General features: G+C 29.9%; 1 protein-coding gene across 1 annotated transcript; it reads right to left on the bottom strand.

Moving 5' to 3' along the window:
* Positions 1-11,627: 11,627 nt before the first annotated feature.
* LOC114746396 (indole-3-acetaldehyde oxidase-like) lies at positions 11,628-18,071 on the bottom strand (the record flags this gene model as incomplete). The annotated part of the gene is given in 8 exon segments (XM_028934616.1): positions 11,628-12,075; positions 13,871-14,060; positions 15,224-15,322; positions 15,487-15,582; positions 15,883-16,634; positions 16,637-16,847; positions 17,855-17,904; positions 17,907-18,071. Coding segments are annotated over 8 exon segments (1,781 nt in total), but the record flags the coding sequence as incomplete, so codon positions are not given.
* Between the last annotated feature and the right edge of the window lie 216 nt (positions 18,072-18,287).

Genomic DNA, 18,287 nt, shown 5'->3' with positions numbered 1-18,287 from the left:
ATATTTTCTGCTTGAGTATGACACAACATCATTCTGAGTTAAAAATCAGATACGGGAAAAGACACTTTATGTCTTTCTCTTGGATCTTTCCCTCCTAATTCTCCTACTTCACCTTAAGCCAGCAGCAAAATACTTGAAGAATTTCAAAAAAATTTCATCATGAATGTAGTCAAACCTCCACCAAATATGTCATAAGTTCCTCCTTCAACAGAAGTAGCCCAAGAAACTTATCAAGGAGACTCACATATCAAACTCATTTAGCCTGAAGGACTCCATTTCTCTCAGCCAAGTTTTTAGTCACAACTTTCATTTCTTGCAGGAGAATCCCAGGATCCTAACTAAGATGATGATGATAAGGCCCGCCTCACAGAACTTGAAGAATACTATTACATAAGGAGACACTATGACTCAAATGACCCTGACCCATAAGGTGTCATAAACCTGTCCCCTGGCCATGAACCTATCTGTAAAAGCCTACGGTAGACATTATCCTCAAGAAGATAAGAGGAACCTACTAGAAATCTACTTTATGTCACCATCTACTTTTGTTTTATTAAAGTAGTTCATCATATTGTGTATTTCATCTTTTTATAACAATCAAGGTGGTTGTCATTATTAGAGTAGTTGCAAGGAGTAGTTGTGTATTAAAGGCATCCTGCCTTTATATCAAATCATCAAAATAACGTCTACTATTAGGATTTGTCATGTTATAATCCCGAGCCTCTATATAAACCCCACTTTACCTCCAGTTACAGGTAGAAGGAGTTGTAAGAACTTTTTGTATGATACTAGTGTGTTTTCCTCATGAATTCTTTCTAAATTTCTCTCTTTTAAAAGCCTCACTTATAATGTCTTTCTTCTGTCGTCAAAAATTCTAAGTGTACTTTGCATTTATCTCTTCAAGAGGATCATGTGCATCAAAAATAGAATCTGATCATAATTCGTGAAGGATTATTTAGTGACAGTTTTTCCAGTTATCATTGATTTGGTATTCAAAGCTGAGAGTCTTAACGTGACCCGTTGATGAGTTAAGAATAAATGGCCTTGTTTTAACAGCTAATAATTGAAACTAATATACTACCTCTACTCCTAAATATAGTATCTTGTTTGTACTACAATTTATATTATATAACTAGATCTTATATTTAGGTTCAAAGATAACATATCATATCAAAATAATATATCCTCCAATTTTTTATTATGTGGCATATATTTATAGATTTAAATTTATATTTATACTATTAAGGGAAAATCACAAATAAAGACTCTTAAATTACCAAAATTACTCAGAGGTCACCTTAGTAAGCAAAATTACCATGATGGACTCAGTTCCATATTGTAAATATGAAATCTTAGTGAAATGTCTAAAATGCACCTCAATTAAATGACAAGTTGACTATAGGAAATGACAAGTTCATTTTAGCGAATGACAACTTCAATAGATCAAATCATAACTTGGTTGAAGGTATACCAAATGACAAGTTGACTATGAAAAATAACAAGTTTATTTTAGTGAATGACCACTTTAGTAGACCAAATCACAACTTAGTTGAGAAGCATTTCAAACATTTTGCCAAGATTTTATATGTGCAATATGAGACTGGGTCCTTCATGGTAATTTTGCTTATTCAAGTTATCTTTGGTTATTTTGGTAATTTGATGGTCTTTATTTGTCATTTTTCCTACTATTAATCTGTTTTTTAACATGCGTTGGCAAAAAATCAGTTTTGCAACATGACATTTACATTATACAAATTTTAAGATAGGACATAAAATGTGCGTCCAGATAGGTTCATCATGCCAGCATTAAAATAAAGCAGATACATGTCAAACGATTTTAAAATCAATAAAATAAGTATGTCCTGTAATTTTTATTATTAAACAAATTTCAAGAAAGATTAATATTATTATTGCTCCTTATAATTTGATCTAACTTTTATTTTGGTCATTCCTATAATTTTATAAAGACATGGTATGAGTGTAAGTATAGGGACCAAACTCGTTAAAATTATAAGAACCAATTGTTAAATTCAAATAAAAAAATTATAAAATTATAAGGATAAAAAACAATAATTTAAAATTATAGGAATCAAAATTCCATAAAATCATAAGAATTAATGTGCCTCTAGGAAAGTTCATAACGCCATCCAAGGGCTAGAAAATAAAGACCATCATTATCTATATATCAACGAAAGAAATTTTGTATAAATGATCAAAATAGCTTTTAATCTGAGCATCTTCCTTCCCATCAGAGTAAACTTAGATATGGTGGGTATTTTAGCTTTTAATTACTCTCAAAAAATTATTTTTGAGATTTAAGAGATAAAACTCCTATAACATGTTTACCTTATATAACACTATCTCCGATTTTTAATATAAGAACTAATTGACTAATTTGAGTATAGTAAGAAAATTAGTTGAGTTACTTATTTGTAATAAATAGGTATTGTCTTTCCTAAAATATCCTGCTAATCAAATGTAATCGCTAAAATTACAATTTGATGAAATATTTAACATGTACAACTACTATAAAGACTACTTTAAATAAATAAATAAATATAATAGGCAAAGTAGATTTGAAATTTTATATTTATAATCAAATTGAATATCAAACTAATTTTTATATTAAAAATTAGAGATATTTAAAAATAGGTTGACTACATTAAGGGTGTGTTTGGTTGGAGGGGAGGGGAGGGGAGGGGAGGGGAGGGAAAATGAGCCCCTCCCCTCATTTGGTTAAAAATTTTGGAGGGGAGGGGCCCCTCCCCTCCCCTCCCCCATTTTGGCTCCCCTCCAAATTGGGGGTTTTTGGAGGGGAGCCAAAATTTTGGACTATTATGCCCTTATGATTTTTTTAATATTCCACTTCTACCCATAAAATATATTATTATAATATTTATTTCAAATAAAAAATATATTATCCTAAGTAAAAAAATAAAAAATATATACATTATTATAATTAAAAATATATTATAAAAATTATTTAAAAATAAAAAATTATTTAAATAAAAAATTATAATATATAAAATTAATTGTTTTTTATAAATATATTATTTATTAAATATATTTTAAAGTTGGAAAAAAAGATAGCCTAAAGAAAATAAAATTTCATTTTTCTTAGAGCATATAAAATTTGTTAATTTGATTATTTTAAATATATTATTATATTAATTAGAATAAAAAATTACTATACCAATTTTTTAATACACATATTAACATGATAAGACTGAATTTTTATTAAATTATATAATTTAAATTAAGATGTAAATTAATTTATATAATATATCAATAAAAAACATAAACTAATATGTAAGGGTAAAATGGTAAATTGATTATTACTATCCCTCCCCTCCCCTCCTTGAACCAAACAAGGGATCATTAAATACCCTCCCCTCCCCTCCTTTTTAATCAAACCAAACAAGGTGAAGATAAAACCTCCCCTCCCCTTCCCTACCTCCCCCTCCCCTCCCTCCCCTTCCCTCCCCTCAAACCAAACAGACCCTAAGGATCAGAGGTTTCGATCAGCAACCACATCTCATCTGCAGCTTTGAATCATTCAAATGTGGTCCTTCAACATGTTCGTCAGCTTTCCAATCTTTTCCTTTCGGCTATGCATCAGGGTCTGTTTGGCAGGGTTTTAAGGGCTTAAAAGTAGTTTATTTGTAGTGTAAGCCCGATTAGAAAAATCATAATGTTTGGTTGGGCTTAAAAAAAAAAAAAGAGCTCATGGAATTTAAGCTGGTAATCGTACGTTGTGGCTCAAGCTGAATTTTATAGCTTATTGAAAAGCTTATTATGACTTTTAACTAATGTGATGTGTCAAGGCCAATTTTTTGATTTTCTGTCAAAGATTTTTGTTCTCTCACTTCTATCATATTCTCTAATTTCAACTTTCTTCGTTTTTTTTTTTCACCTTAGCTCTCCCACGACTGCGTTGCTGTCAAAGGGTCCTTTTTTTTTATTTTATTTCCTCCATTATTGTTCTCCCACTTCTACCATTATTCCCTATTCACTTCGTTTTTTTTCTTTTTAACCAAGCTTTCATCACCCATGATCCCTCTCAGATTAACGTAAAAGCTCATTACTCTGCCGCCCAAGGAGCTTCGTTTTTAAAATATTTTTTTGATTTTTTAAATTTTAAATTTTAAATCACCCATTAAATTTCACTCCTTCATATTAAATTAATTTAAATTCATTATATTATACAAATTTATTTTTTTTAATCACGTTTCATTATTTATTAAAACTCATACTCATTTTGGTCATTTTACAATCAAATTTATTTTTACTCAACTATTATCCAAACAATTTTTTGCCAATCTTACTTTTGTAAACTAACTTTTCTGAACTCCAATCCAAACACAATTCAACTTATTCAATTTAGTTTTTACCTAACTTTACTTCTCCATAAACTACTTTTTCAATAAGTTACTTTTCCAATCACTGATCCAAACGGATCCTGATCTCTTTCGTTAAGTTCTTTTAGTTGTATCTAAACTCTTGTACTCTATTTATTAAAGTGGGTTGGGTTCCAAAAACTTATTAAAACTAAGACGTGTCTCTAGGTTTAAAACGTACTTACAAAAAAACTTACAAATCATCTATTAATAAGGTTATTGTATTAACATAGAGTTTAGAATGCATGGCTATGTGGGTTATGAGTTGAATCATTACTAATTCAAGTAACTCTTCTTGGTTTTAAAATGTTAGAACGCGACGTTGGCTACAAAACAAAGTTTGTTAAATCCAAATTAAGGAGTTGACTCATTACGCGCGCTTTTTTCCTTTGTGTTTTGTTTTCGGCTGGACGTGCATGTAAGTATTAGATTATGACAATGACCAACGTTGTCATAAAACAAAAGAACTTTAACCGTTAAAAAAAAAAAAAAGTTAAACGAAAGAAGAATAAGAGAGAATAAATAATTAAAAATATAATTGAAAAAGGTACATTGATTAAATGTTAAGACATATATTAAATTAAAACTTATAATGAATCACACTCCTCTTTAAATTTAAAATTTATAAATAAGACTTGAAGGAGTATTTTTTAATAGGTGGAAGATAAATCCAAGTAAGACTCTCAAAGAGGAAGATGAACTCTCTTGCGGACTACTTTAGTACTCTCATCCCATATTCTTTTAAATACTCTTCTAGTCCTTAATATAAGACCTGTTTAACTAATTTGATTAGATTAAGGAAGTTAGATAAGTTAGTTAATTATAAGAAAAATGACACGTTTTTTCTAAAATACCATAATCATCTTTCTCAATACCCCATCTCCCTCTTCTACTTGATTATGGTTGAGGAAGTATCTATCGGGGTAATTTAGAGAAAATTGATAAATATGAGAAATTGGTCTCATATTTAGGACCAAAACCAACTCAAGAATTGGATCCTATATTAAGAACCGAAGGAGTATAAAATAGTATAGTAACAAAAATTAATAAAAAGTTTTGAACTTTGTTTTTTTAAAATTTTTTAAATCCAACTTATTAAAATTTTTCTTCCCTCCCCTTCTTTTCCATTTCATTCATACAAAACCAACACCAAGATATAAAAAGTTTTTTAAGGGGAAAATTTTTTTTGACTCAAAATATGAAGGATTGACAAGGTAATTAAGGATAGTTCTCTACTTTTATTTCTTATCATAAGGAGGAGAGGGAGGCTTAAATGTGAGAGAGAGGGAGGGACGATAATTTAAGGGACAATCTCAATTAAATTCAACCGAAATATTTAAATACAAATTGAGGCCTATGCTTTTAATAAATTTCTAATCAAGATATGAGACCTAATTAGGAATTGTTGAAGGTTGTTAAGTGATCATAATGCCCCACTTTAATTAAAAATAAAAATTAATTATTTTATCCCTCTAAAGTGGTTCATCATATCTTATTATTAATATTTAGACAAAAAATATAAATAATTTTTTAGTGTTTGAAATTTTGTATATATAACTACAACCATCAAAATATTTTCATAAAACATTTCAAATTATAGTATAAGTAGTCTTTAAATAAATATTTTTTTCTTTTAGGGCTGTAAATATTTATTTTAAGATTTTCAAAAATATTTTAATTATACTAAATATTTAATATTAAGTTTTAATAATTTATGTTTTTGGTTGGATCAAACATTGTTTTACCTCATGTTTGGATGGAGAGAAAATAGGGAAGGACAGAAAATGGAAGAGGAAAATGGGGAAAGAAATAAGTTTTATCCTGTTTTGGATGAGGAGAGAAAAATAAAAAGAAAAAAAAGTAGGGTGTGAGACCCACTTTATTTTCTCTTCAACTTTTCTCTCAACATGCAAAGAGAAAATGAGAAGAAAACTTACATTTCCTATATGTCCTCCTCAAATATAGTCCAATAATATCACATTCTACCTTTAATGCAAGTTTTTCTTTTTAATTTTACTTATGACTACTTCATAATTCAACAAAATTATCTTATTATACTATGGCCAAAATTAGAAGCTATACATAAACTCTATTCTTTCATATTCCATGAGAAATACAGGAAATTCACGCAAATTAATATATATAATTTCTTCATCTCTTTCAACTTTTATATTAAAGTTTTACTATTTATTGATAATCTTAAATAATAATAATTAATTATATGTATATAATATTGTTTTAAATTAATTATTACTTCACCGATCCGACCGAACGGTCCGACAGGCCTAACTAATTGAACTATGACCCGTTGACTTTTCCGGTTTGACTTCCGGTCTGGCTTTTAAAACATTAATATTTAATTACCATAAAATTTAAATAACAAGTGAGCAGTGTAAACTAGTTGTCATTTTGTATAATGGAACTTATTGTTGTATGCTCTTCAATTGTCAAACGGAATTTAAGGAGTTAAGGTAATTAAACCTCTTTATTGATACGTGATTACAATTTCCCTGAGAGCAATCCTAATATAATAGCAATCAATTATAAATTAGCACGTGGTCAACAGAGCTTTAAGCTCGCTCATGTGATGCCTTCCCTTGACTCATTTCGCAGATGAACACGAAAGCTCAAAAGTGAAGTTTCTTCGGGGAAGATTGTTCCAACTCCGCCTAGTTTCTTACTTCTTACACGGGAAAGCTGCCAGCTTTGATGCAACCATTTTCAATTTTCAGTTCTTGTATGTGAGTCCCTTAAAAAAATTAGTTATTTATCAAAAATATTATTGATTTCTTTAAAACATTTCTTTAAATCATTTGTACTGAAATTATTCCTTAATACAAACACTACTAACATGTGTCATCAATAGTTCTTTGAATTATTTACAAGCGATATTTAAGCTCTTATTTTTACAACTTTAGCTGCGGCTTATACAAATGAATTAACAGAAGATTATTATCCCAAACTATGGTTGGAGGACCCAAACCATGGTTTGGGGAAGGAGACTGCCAAACAGGGAGAAATATGAAGAAACCATGGTTTGAGTTAAAATTATGGTTTTGGGTTTAAAACCATGATTTTAGAAAAAATGAATCCATTCTATTTCTGGCTCAAATTGAAAAAATATGATTGTGCCTATCAGAGTAGATCTTAACGATAATATGACTTTAACACCCTTCAATTTTTTTTAAAACATATTTAATATTGTATTTTATAAATATATATACATATTAATTATTTATTAATTATACTATCTTATATATTATTAATTATGTTGGTAAAAAATATATTATTTACAATTTTATTCCTTCAAATTAAAATAGATTATAAAATATATCTTTTATGTAATTATTATATTAACTTATGCATTTTTAGTAATTTGCACATATAAAAAGTGCTTCTGATAACAGCTATCTAAACACTATCACTTTATCAGAATCACTTTTTCACAAGATCTATTTTTTCAAGAATCTATTCTCTAGAAACTATTCTCCAAACCATGATTTGGTTTCATCCAAACATCCCATTGAATAGTTTTTGAATATTCTTCTATTACCCTTTGTTGGTCCTGAGGGACGGAGAAGGCTATGTTAGCTGAAAGATAGTTATTAGTTCAAGAGCATAAGGTGCTTCTACTTTTTTAGGATAAGAAAGGGTAGAAAAAATGCCTCGAGCCGATGTTTGAATGCTAGGGCCTATGGGCTGATGTAACCCGCGTCATACTCTTAGGCTTGTGTGCTCAAATGACCTTCAACAGAAAGGTACATAATAATAGTTGAGAAAAATAATGATAAATATATAGGATGAAATGGATTAAAATTTATGTTCATGACCAAATTCAATGAACATGTCTTATTAAAATATTTTTAATAGTGTAAGTTATATATACAAATTTCAAACATTGGGTCTAAAAAAAAATCATAAGAAATTAGGGATCACTTGAGAGAGGTAAAATAATCAATTTTCTTTTTTGATTAAAGAATGGTATTATGATTATTTAACAATATTTAAAAAATTCTAATTGAAACTCATGGTCTAATTAGTATTTTGTTAAAAGTGCACGTATAAATCTGAATTTAAAACATATTTAATGACTTGAAACAATTTCTTAATTTGTGAGATGCGAGCTTCTCTTTTATCCGCAAGCACGTGGGCAGGAGGGGTGCATGTCATGTCAATCTTGCTTAACCCATCTTAAAGGTGTTCATTCCTGCTCCTAATCATTTTTGAGACGGGACAACATTGGTGTCGGACGTTAGTAGGGTGTCCAAGTCGTATCTGTCTTTCCTTCTCCTTCTTTCCTTTCAAGCATGGTTCAATTTCCTGAAGAAAACGCACAGACTGGACGGAACGTCTTAATTAAAGCTTTTCTTGTCCATATAAGGGACCATTGCGTAGGGCCTAACTTGTGTAAAGAAACCAAAAAAATTAAAATTAAAAAAAAGACGTAGAATACGACATGAGCTCTCTTTATTTGTGTTTTGCTTTCGGCCGGACGTGCACAAAGCATAAAAGTCATAGAATACGACATGGACCGACGTTGTCACTAATGATAAAACCAAAGAACTTTTGACTTAATAATTGTATGGGAGCACAAACATCACGGGTGTCTTCGGGATTCAATTATTTCTTTCGACAACAATGGTTGGGCTGTTCTCCTCCACAAAGTTAAAGCACGAAACAAATATCTAATATGTAATTCTTATATTTGTTTTCAAAATCAACTTTTGCAGTATTTTTAATGTGTCCAGAAATTTAAGAGGGATCACAATTTTTTTGTTATTATTTGTAAATTCAGCATTGTTAAGGCCAAACAAAGTGTTGTTATCAAATCTGATCTGGGATTTAGTAATTTTTAACTTTTTTGTTGTTGTTATTCTCCCCTACTTTATATATCCATACCCAATCTGTTTAACATGAGGATAATAAAATAATGTATTTTGTACTGCGGTTGATCTGATATTATGAAGTGTTTTTTCATATAAGTTTAGCATTTTAAAAGATTTTGTGGTATAATTTTTTCTTAAAGTATTTATTTTTTTAAGGAGCAATTGTGTCTTTAAATTATTTTTCTGGGACACTTTTAACATAGCCATTAAATCCTCAAAAGTCCATTAAATGAACATGTATCAATCATTCTTAAGTAATCTTTTAATATTTTTATGGTGGACACACTTTAAAAAACTCTAAAGTGTTGTATCATCAAATTATATATAAATTTATAAGTAAAGTATTTATATTTGTCATTTATTTTTTTCCAAACTAATTTACATCACTTATAAATTGATGTATAATCTAATGATACACATAAGTATTTTAGTGAGATCAGATAACACATGCTACAATTAAATAATTTTTTTAATTTTTTAATATTTTCAAATTAGTCAATCAAGTCTTGTAATTGTAATGAATGCCATGCATTGGCACTTTGATCTTTAATCTCTGCACGGTTTCAAGCCATAGCTTATTGTATTTGAAAAAACCAAAAAAAAAAAAACAAAGAAAGATCATTCATTCATTTGGCAATAGGATGCTCTTGTTGGATTTATTAAATTGTTGAATTTCTTAATTGAAATTAAAGAGAGATATGGTTGAGGAAATTCAAATTCAATGCCATAATAAACGCTGGTGAAAATATACAAAAAAAAAAAGGGCAGACAATAAACGAAACCATATATGTGATTATTTTGTTAATATATCATAACCGTTTTTATATCATTGTAATAGTAATACACAGATATACCATGTCTTCTATTATCTTGTTCAACTAATCTTAAAATTTTCAAAATATTTCTTGTCATAAGGAATAATTTAAAAAATAATCTTTATTATAAGTAACTAAGGTGGGTATTAATTGTTAAAATACGTGCGCACACCTGTAAAATTTATCTATGGATACTTATAAATTTTTTCACATCAATTCTTATCATGTGAGTTAGGATTTATAGACTTTCATATGAACACTTATAATTTTGTTATTGTTAGTTGTTAAAATGTGTATTTGTGCTTATAAATTTATTATGAAAAATGAACACATGTAATCTTGATAATGTTAGTTGTTAAAATGTGTATTTGCACTTATAAATTTATTTATAAACTTGAGTTAATGAATATAAACAACTTGACTTAAATTTTGCTAAAAAAACAACATACCATCTCCATGTATATATAAGTCTTTGTGTAAAGTTAATGAATTAGTTAATATTTTATTCCTAATATTCAGCCAAAATTTTTTTTTTCTAATACTACTTTTGGTATGAATAATTGAATATTGTTGAGTAATATGGTAGATTAATTAAAAACTACGATAAAGAATTCACAAATAATTATGGCTCCTCTTTTGAAAATATGGGTTAAATAAGGCAATCAACTAATTTTATTTACGTTTTTATGTCAATTATTTCAAGAGAGTAAAATAAAAGTAAATGCATGAATATGGAAATAAATCACCATCTTACAACTTTCTTTTCGCCGCATTTGAACATTATCAAAGAGTCATTAATCCAAATTAGAAAAGAGGTGATTATGGAGATATAAACCCCTGTTAGTTCTTATATTAAGGACCGAAGATAGTACGAGGATAAATTTTAAATGAAGTTCATGGTTAGAAGACGAAACAAACATTGCCAACAAAGCAAGACTTAGTAGGATCTAAAGCCTTTTTTGATCAAGTTAATTGGATATTCAATTTAGTAATATAAAACCTTTGTCTCCAATATGTATTCATGAATATGATTAATAACGATATTTTAAAGCAGATAACATCTATTTATTACAAATAATCATTTTAATTAATTTTCTTTATATTTGTAAATTAATTACCTGACTTTTATATTAAAGACTAAATATAGTATTTATGCGTGTTCCTCATGTGTTTCTGTTCATGGGTGCATGCAGTTTTTTTTTTTTTTTTTGCGATCCGTTTGTCAAGAATTAATATTGTTGGATTAAACTTAGCCATTGTTTGACCTAAATGTAACTTGGAAGTAGCTCTGTTCATAATATTATTATTTTGCTTTGAAACGTAATCTTGTAGTTTCTATATTTTTGACTTAGTTAAATTTTAATTTACTACAATTTAATTTGTATAGTTTTAAGTTAGTTGTAACTCAGTTCCTATATTTTAAATGATATATTTTATAAAACTAGAATTGAGTTGTATCAAATCAAAATCCAAGAAAGTTTAACATGAGTTGCATTGAGTGCAACGCCCACGCCGACATACACATAAATTTCAAATTTCATTTACTACACAAGAAACAGCTGAAAAAAAGAGAGTTTTCCAAATACATCTCACATAGTGCTTCTATATGACCTAAGATACAAATGAAATCATCTTGAAAATATAGTTCATAAGAAGATAGAACTGTTAAACACAACATTTTGACAAACTAGTACATATTTCTTAAGCATCCAAACATGAAACACACACAGCAATTTATTTCCAAGATATTAAACTCCTTTCATATTTTGCCCATCTTCCATTTCAAGTATCTTTCCACAATGTCCAATCCACAGAGTTCCTTTACCACAGGCATAGTTGCTGGCGCATCCAATTGGAATGGTTTGTCAAGTTCATCTGAGTTGCTCCATGAAGCAAGTTGTCTTCTGGCTTCTTTGATTGCTGCTCTTGTTGCGCAATGAACCCCAGCTGCTAAAAGTAGTGGTGGCTCACCGGAAGCTATCGGAACAAATTTTCAAGTATCTTTTAGTACAAGAATTCTTTTTTGAGAATTTAGTGCTAAAGAAAGGGAGAATTACAATCATATCCTAATTAAATAAGGGATTTAATTATCCTAAAATCTATCAACAATATGTTTAGGATGATCACTTGTCACTAAAACTTTTTGATAATTAAATTTTTTTTTTGAGACCTCTTCTTAATTCTCCCTTAAAAAAAAGATAAAATTAGGATAACTGAAAAAAGGTAAATTAAACCCACACCTCCTATTTTAGCTCTTCTACTTTTTCGATTTAGGTTCTCTCTATTTTGACTTATCCGCATACAAAGAATATGCCTACTTCATGGGTAGCTAAACAAGTCTGGAGAATAAAAGCAAAATCCTAAAGATTGATCTTTAAAGAAGCTTGGCCCATATCTTTCCTTTCTTATGTATTCTTGACAAGAGTTTAATTACAAAGCAATCTAAGAACATATAACCATTCAATCCTCAAAATAAAACTAAAGAATAATAATAAGAGATAAATAGAGCAATTATAACCAATTCTTTTGGTCTTACCTGTAGATAGAGATGCTTTTTTTTTTTTAACAATTATTTTATCCAGATTAACAAGGCAAAAGCTATTTATTACTTTTAGACTGTTGCGAAGGCAGTACATTTGTCTAAGCTATTTAATTAACGGTGTGCACCATCATATGCTTGATCACCTGACATTTCATATCTTCTTTGGAATCAGTGTTCGACAACAATTCTTATTAAAAAAAAAGTGTTCAACAACAATTAATTCATTTAACAAATACTACCTCCGGTCCTAATTATAAGAGCCAGTTGACTAATTTGAGGAGATTAAGGAAGTAAGTTGAGTTAGTTATTTATCCTAAATAGATATTGTCTTTTCTAAAATATCCTTGCTAATCAAGTGTATTGACTAGAACTATTATTGTTAGAAGGGTTACTTTAGAAAAAAAAATGTATAAGTATGAGAGATAAAATGGATTAGGGTCTTATATTTAGACCAAAATAAAAGTCAAATAGGGTCTTATAAGAACCCGAAGTAGTAGATGACATGCAACTTGAAAGTTGAGAATATGTGAAACACAAACTATTTTGTGAGTCCATTTTGGTTGGTTGAAACAATTATTTGATTTACTCAATATTAGCATCCTAAGAACATAAAGAACAATGCTAAAAGATGAACCATATATAAGCACGGAAATTCAAAGGAAATTCAACTTTCGAATGCTTTAATATTGGTTTCATTCATTTTGCAATTAAATTTCACATGATTTATTAAATCAAGGTTTGTTCGAATGGACGTTTGCAAGAGTGACTTTTATCTCAATTGAATTTTGCAAATTAAAACTGAGGTAAAAATTAATTAGTGTAATGTGATTTATATTTTAATAGGCTATTATAAAAGTGTCAGCTTGACGAAAATTTTTTTGAATAATATATTGAAAAGCTAGTTTCAAAAGGTTCAAATATAAAAAAAGAAAAGTAAAAAAAAAAAAAAAATTACTTCAACTTTAAAGTGGTTTTTAGGCAAAAAGTCATTTGCCGCCAAACCTATGGCAAATATACTTTTAGACCCAAATCGGTTTTTAGGTTTAAAAAGTCAATTTTAATAAAGCAAAAGCCATGCCAAACATACCTAATAGCTTCACGAATCAACTAAAAGAGGATGGTCCAAAAAGCATATATGTGTGTGTGTGTGTGTATGTGTGTGTGCTGCTAAGGAACAAATAATTTGAAAAAAAATTCAAATCAAGAATTCTAACAAGTAATAAGCCATACCTTTGGAAGACAGAACGCGATACTTGTGATGTCCACTGTTGAGAATTTCAACATTGAACTGTTTAGTTATGGTGTCTAATGTGGGGATTTTGTAATTCCATGTTCCATCTACTAAAACTAATCCTTCATGATTTATTTCATATTCTTCAAACATGAAATACCCTAACCCTTGCACAAATGCTCCTTCAATCTGCAACAACCAAAAAAATATTATGTCAAACTAGACAACTTCAAAATCTAATAACTTCTGCTTATTATACATGAGAATAACTTATGCCATATTATTTTATTTGGTTATCCAAGCCTTTTTCATATTCTTTCGTTAATTTCAAAATAATGTGGACTCAATGTAGTTACATGAATCCCAAAATGAGTCGCTCAATTTCCAGCTTGTCAACATTGTGCAAACTTTCTAGACTTAAAAGAACTACTCCTCCGGTCCTTAATATAGGACCTAATTGTTGAGTTGGTTTTGGTCCTAAATATAAGACCTATTTCTCATATTTATCAATTTTCTCTAAATTACCCCTATAGAGACTCCCTCAACCATAATCAAGTAGTAGAAGAAGAGGAGGTATTAAGAAAGATGATTATGGTATTTTAGGAAAAACATGTGACATTTCTTATAATTAACTAACTTACCTAATATCATTAATCTAATCAAATTAGTTGAATGAGTTTTATATTAAGGACCGGAGGAAGTATTAAACTATTGTCTCTCCTCCAATTTATACGATGTTTTCTAGGGAGATGTTTATACTCCTTTTAGCCCTTATTATAAGGACCTTTGCATGTTTCATAATATAACATGTTTTGTCTAAAGTACTAATTTTTTTTCACTTAGCTAGTAACCTTAAGTAACTACAAAACTTCCTAACTAATTACCAAACTACTCTAACTAATAGCTTTTATTTAGGATAGTTTTGATATTTTATAAATAACTAATTTTAATTGACTTCTTAACTTATGGAAAAAAATTATGATTCATTAATGACCTTGTTGCAAAAATCTCCATTAGTCAAGCATGAGTTAATTAGAGGGTTAGTGTTAAATGAAGGGCATTTTTGAAAATTTATACTTCTTTAAAAAATTAAGATTGTTAACCATACTTAACAAGATTATTTGGTTTTTGTAATTTGCTCCAAAAGCATCTTATAAGCTAAAAACGGAGGGAGTAATAAGAAACCTAACTGTCAGCTGATATGGAGTAACACCAGAAGAGAAGAAGATTGGGTCTACCTACTTCTATCAATCTTTCTCTCTATTTGCATTATGATATAGCCACCATTGACATTAATTTAAACAACCCTTATTTTGAAAAAGAGTAGAAAATAGAAATCTTAGCTCGCTCACCTGTCCCAAATCTACAGCAGGGTTGAGACTCTTTCCACAATCATAGATAATATCTGTTTGCATAATAGTGGTTTCTCCTGTGAGAAGATCTACTTCCACCTGTGAAATAATATTCAACCTTTAGTTTCCCACATCAATGATAATTTGATGTAACAAGAAGCTTCCACAAAAATTTAAATACATTTAAGCAATGTAGCCATTCACAAGCTTAATTAAAAAAAAATCACTTTCTAAATGAGAAATTGGATACAAAATGAGCCTACCTCACCCACTGCAACACCATAATTGAGGTACGTGCTGGTTGCACTGTTAGGATTATAAAATGAAGTTGCTGATAAGTTCACGCTTTGTAAGTGTGCCTGCGCAAGGAAACATATTGGTGATTACAAACATGGCGGTTAAAATGCTTTTAAAATAAAAAGAACTCTTGTACAAGTTATGCGAAAGTGTCATAAATTTCAGAAATAATAAGGAACTTTCTAAATCTCATCCCTTGATCAATATGATTGAGGAGAAGTATTATCTATGCAGGATCAATGTATTACCTTAGCAATATAACACATATAAGGAGAATCACCGCATTTATGTTAAAACCACATCCACATTGTCATTATAGCAAGGAAAATAAGGATGATTTGAACTTTCATGTTTCTATATACCTGAGAAATAAGTGTGTTCCAATCGACAAAACCCATATCCTTTTGCAACTTTTCCTTGAATGCCTTCAGCCTCTCAACCAAGACATTGCAGCTAAGCCTAACTGCTCCACAGCTTGACTCAGATGTAGTACTACCAAAAGTGGCCCCTCCTTGAATCATGCTCAACGTATCAGATTGTATGACACGTACTTTATCTAATAGGTCTTGAGATCCATCACATTGTATTAAACTAAGTGCATATGCAGCCATTTGCTTCGCCTTAGTCCACAGACCTTGACCTATTTCAATCCCTCCAACTTCAACAACAACGGACCCATCCTTTAAAATACTTGTTCTTGCTGGTGATTGGCTCATAGTTACTTCAAACACAACAGGCACACGAGATATACCTCTTTTTTTCCAGATGTTGTTCCTATTAAAGTCTTCCACCATTTCTCTCCTCTGGTCGTACCTTGCAGAAATAACTAATTTATCCCATATAGAAACTAAGGTATACTCAGTAGGCTGACCTGCAGAACTCGGGTAAAAAGTGCAGAGACTTTGGTATGTGTGGAGATTAATGCTTCTCACAGAATCTACATCTATTGAAAGTGTAGATGCCACATGTTCTATTATAGCTTCAGCAATATATGATCCCTGAAGATTCCCAGGGGCTCTCATTGAAGTTCTACTAGGAAGATTAGTTTTGCATAATTTCACATCAAAAGATAGAACACCCCAGTCATATTTCTTAAGTGCACCAATTACATAATTGGCATTATTATAGATACATCCTCATATATTCCTGCATCTATCAATATCTCAAGTTCTAAAGCAGTAATCTTCCCATTACTCTTAAATCCCACATTATAGGTTATCTTCATAGGATGCCTTCCTCCTGCCGTTATCATATCTGTCTTACGATTCATATATGTCCTGACAGGGCAGCGTAATTTGTGTGCTGCAAGTGCGCATGATGTAGCAACCTGAAAGATCTGAATGTCACTATTCAAATATTTCTATTGTAATTTGATATGTTAGTATTATTTTGCTTTTCAAAAATATCAGATATCTTGTATCTAAAATCTATTTGATGCACACTTGCTGGGAGATTTCAAAAATTCTATGTCTGCGTTATTTAAAACAAGGAAGGAAACACCCATGCTGTTCCCGCCAATTTTACATTCATCACCAGCTTTTTCAAGAGCGAGTTATTCTGCTTCAAATCTATGGTTACCATGAGCATAATTCATATACAGAGAAGATTATGTGAGAAGAACATAAATAACTACTTGCTCCGGCCCTTATTATTACGACTTTCAGCATGCCCTTGATATAACATGCGTTGTCTAAAGTACTTCTCCAGTCCTTAATATAAGATTTATTTGACTAATTTGATTAGATTAAGAAAGTTAGGTAAGCTAGTTAATTATAAAAAAATGATATATTTTTTTAAAACACCATAATCATCTTTCTTAATATCTTCTTTCTTTTTTCTACTTGATTATAGTTGAGGGAGTATCTATAGGGATAATTTAGAAAAAAAATGATAAATATGAAAAATAGGTGTTATATTTAGGATCGAAATCAACTGAAGAATGATGCCCTATATTAATACCGGAGGAGTATCAATTTTTTCCACCTAGTATCCCTAACTAATTACAAACAATATTGTTAAGAGTTTATAACTCAATTGACACTCCATGCCTCCTCTCATAGAAGAGGTTATGGGTTCTATACGCTATGTTACCAAGTAAGGGTAGGTGGGTGTGTGGGTCCCCTCTACTATGAGGGAGAGGGTTTTAAATTGTCTATATAAAAAAAAATATAAATAAATAAACAAACTATTCTACCTATTGAATTTATTAGTTAATTTTTAAATTTTCACCAGAAATAACTAATTTTAACTAATGTTTTTAATTTACATGAAAGTTATTCATAGATGTTTGTAAACAGGAGTGGAAGGAGCATAATACAAAACTGAAATACTCACAGGATTAGCTTTTGTGAACTTTCCACCAAAACCACCACCTGCCCTTCTGTGATTGCACGAACATTATTCTCAGGAATATTTAAGCATCTTGCAATAGTGGTATGTGCACTCTCTGGCCCTTGATTTGAAGTGTACACCGTCAAGCTATTGTCTTCATCTGGTATAGCAAGTGCAGCTTTGTCTCCATATAGAAGAAGTATTGTGACACAATTTTGATCTACATTTTACATTATCCAAAGAAATGTCAAATCATCTAAAGATGATAAAGAATATCTTGACATATATAACAAATCAAAGATTAATTATTCATAATAGAAGTAGAAAGAGGCGACAATAATAGAAGACAAAGTGTGCATGAACCAAACAAGATCAGGTTGAGCATCAACCTAAGGTCTGGTCTGGTGAAGAGCTCAGGCTACACAAGCAGCCCATG

The sequence above is a fragment of the Neltuma alba genome, unplaced genomic scaffold (assembly GCF_004799145.2).
Source record: "Neltuma alba isolate B1F8T4 unplaced genomic scaffold, ASM479914v2 tig00004960_pilon, whole genome shotgun sequence".
Classification (NCBI taxonomy): domain Eukaryota; kingdom Viridiplantae; phylum Streptophyta; class Magnoliopsida; order Fabales; family Fabaceae; genus Neltuma; species Neltuma alba.
This window is presented reverse-complemented; position numbering and strand designations above follow the sequence as displayed.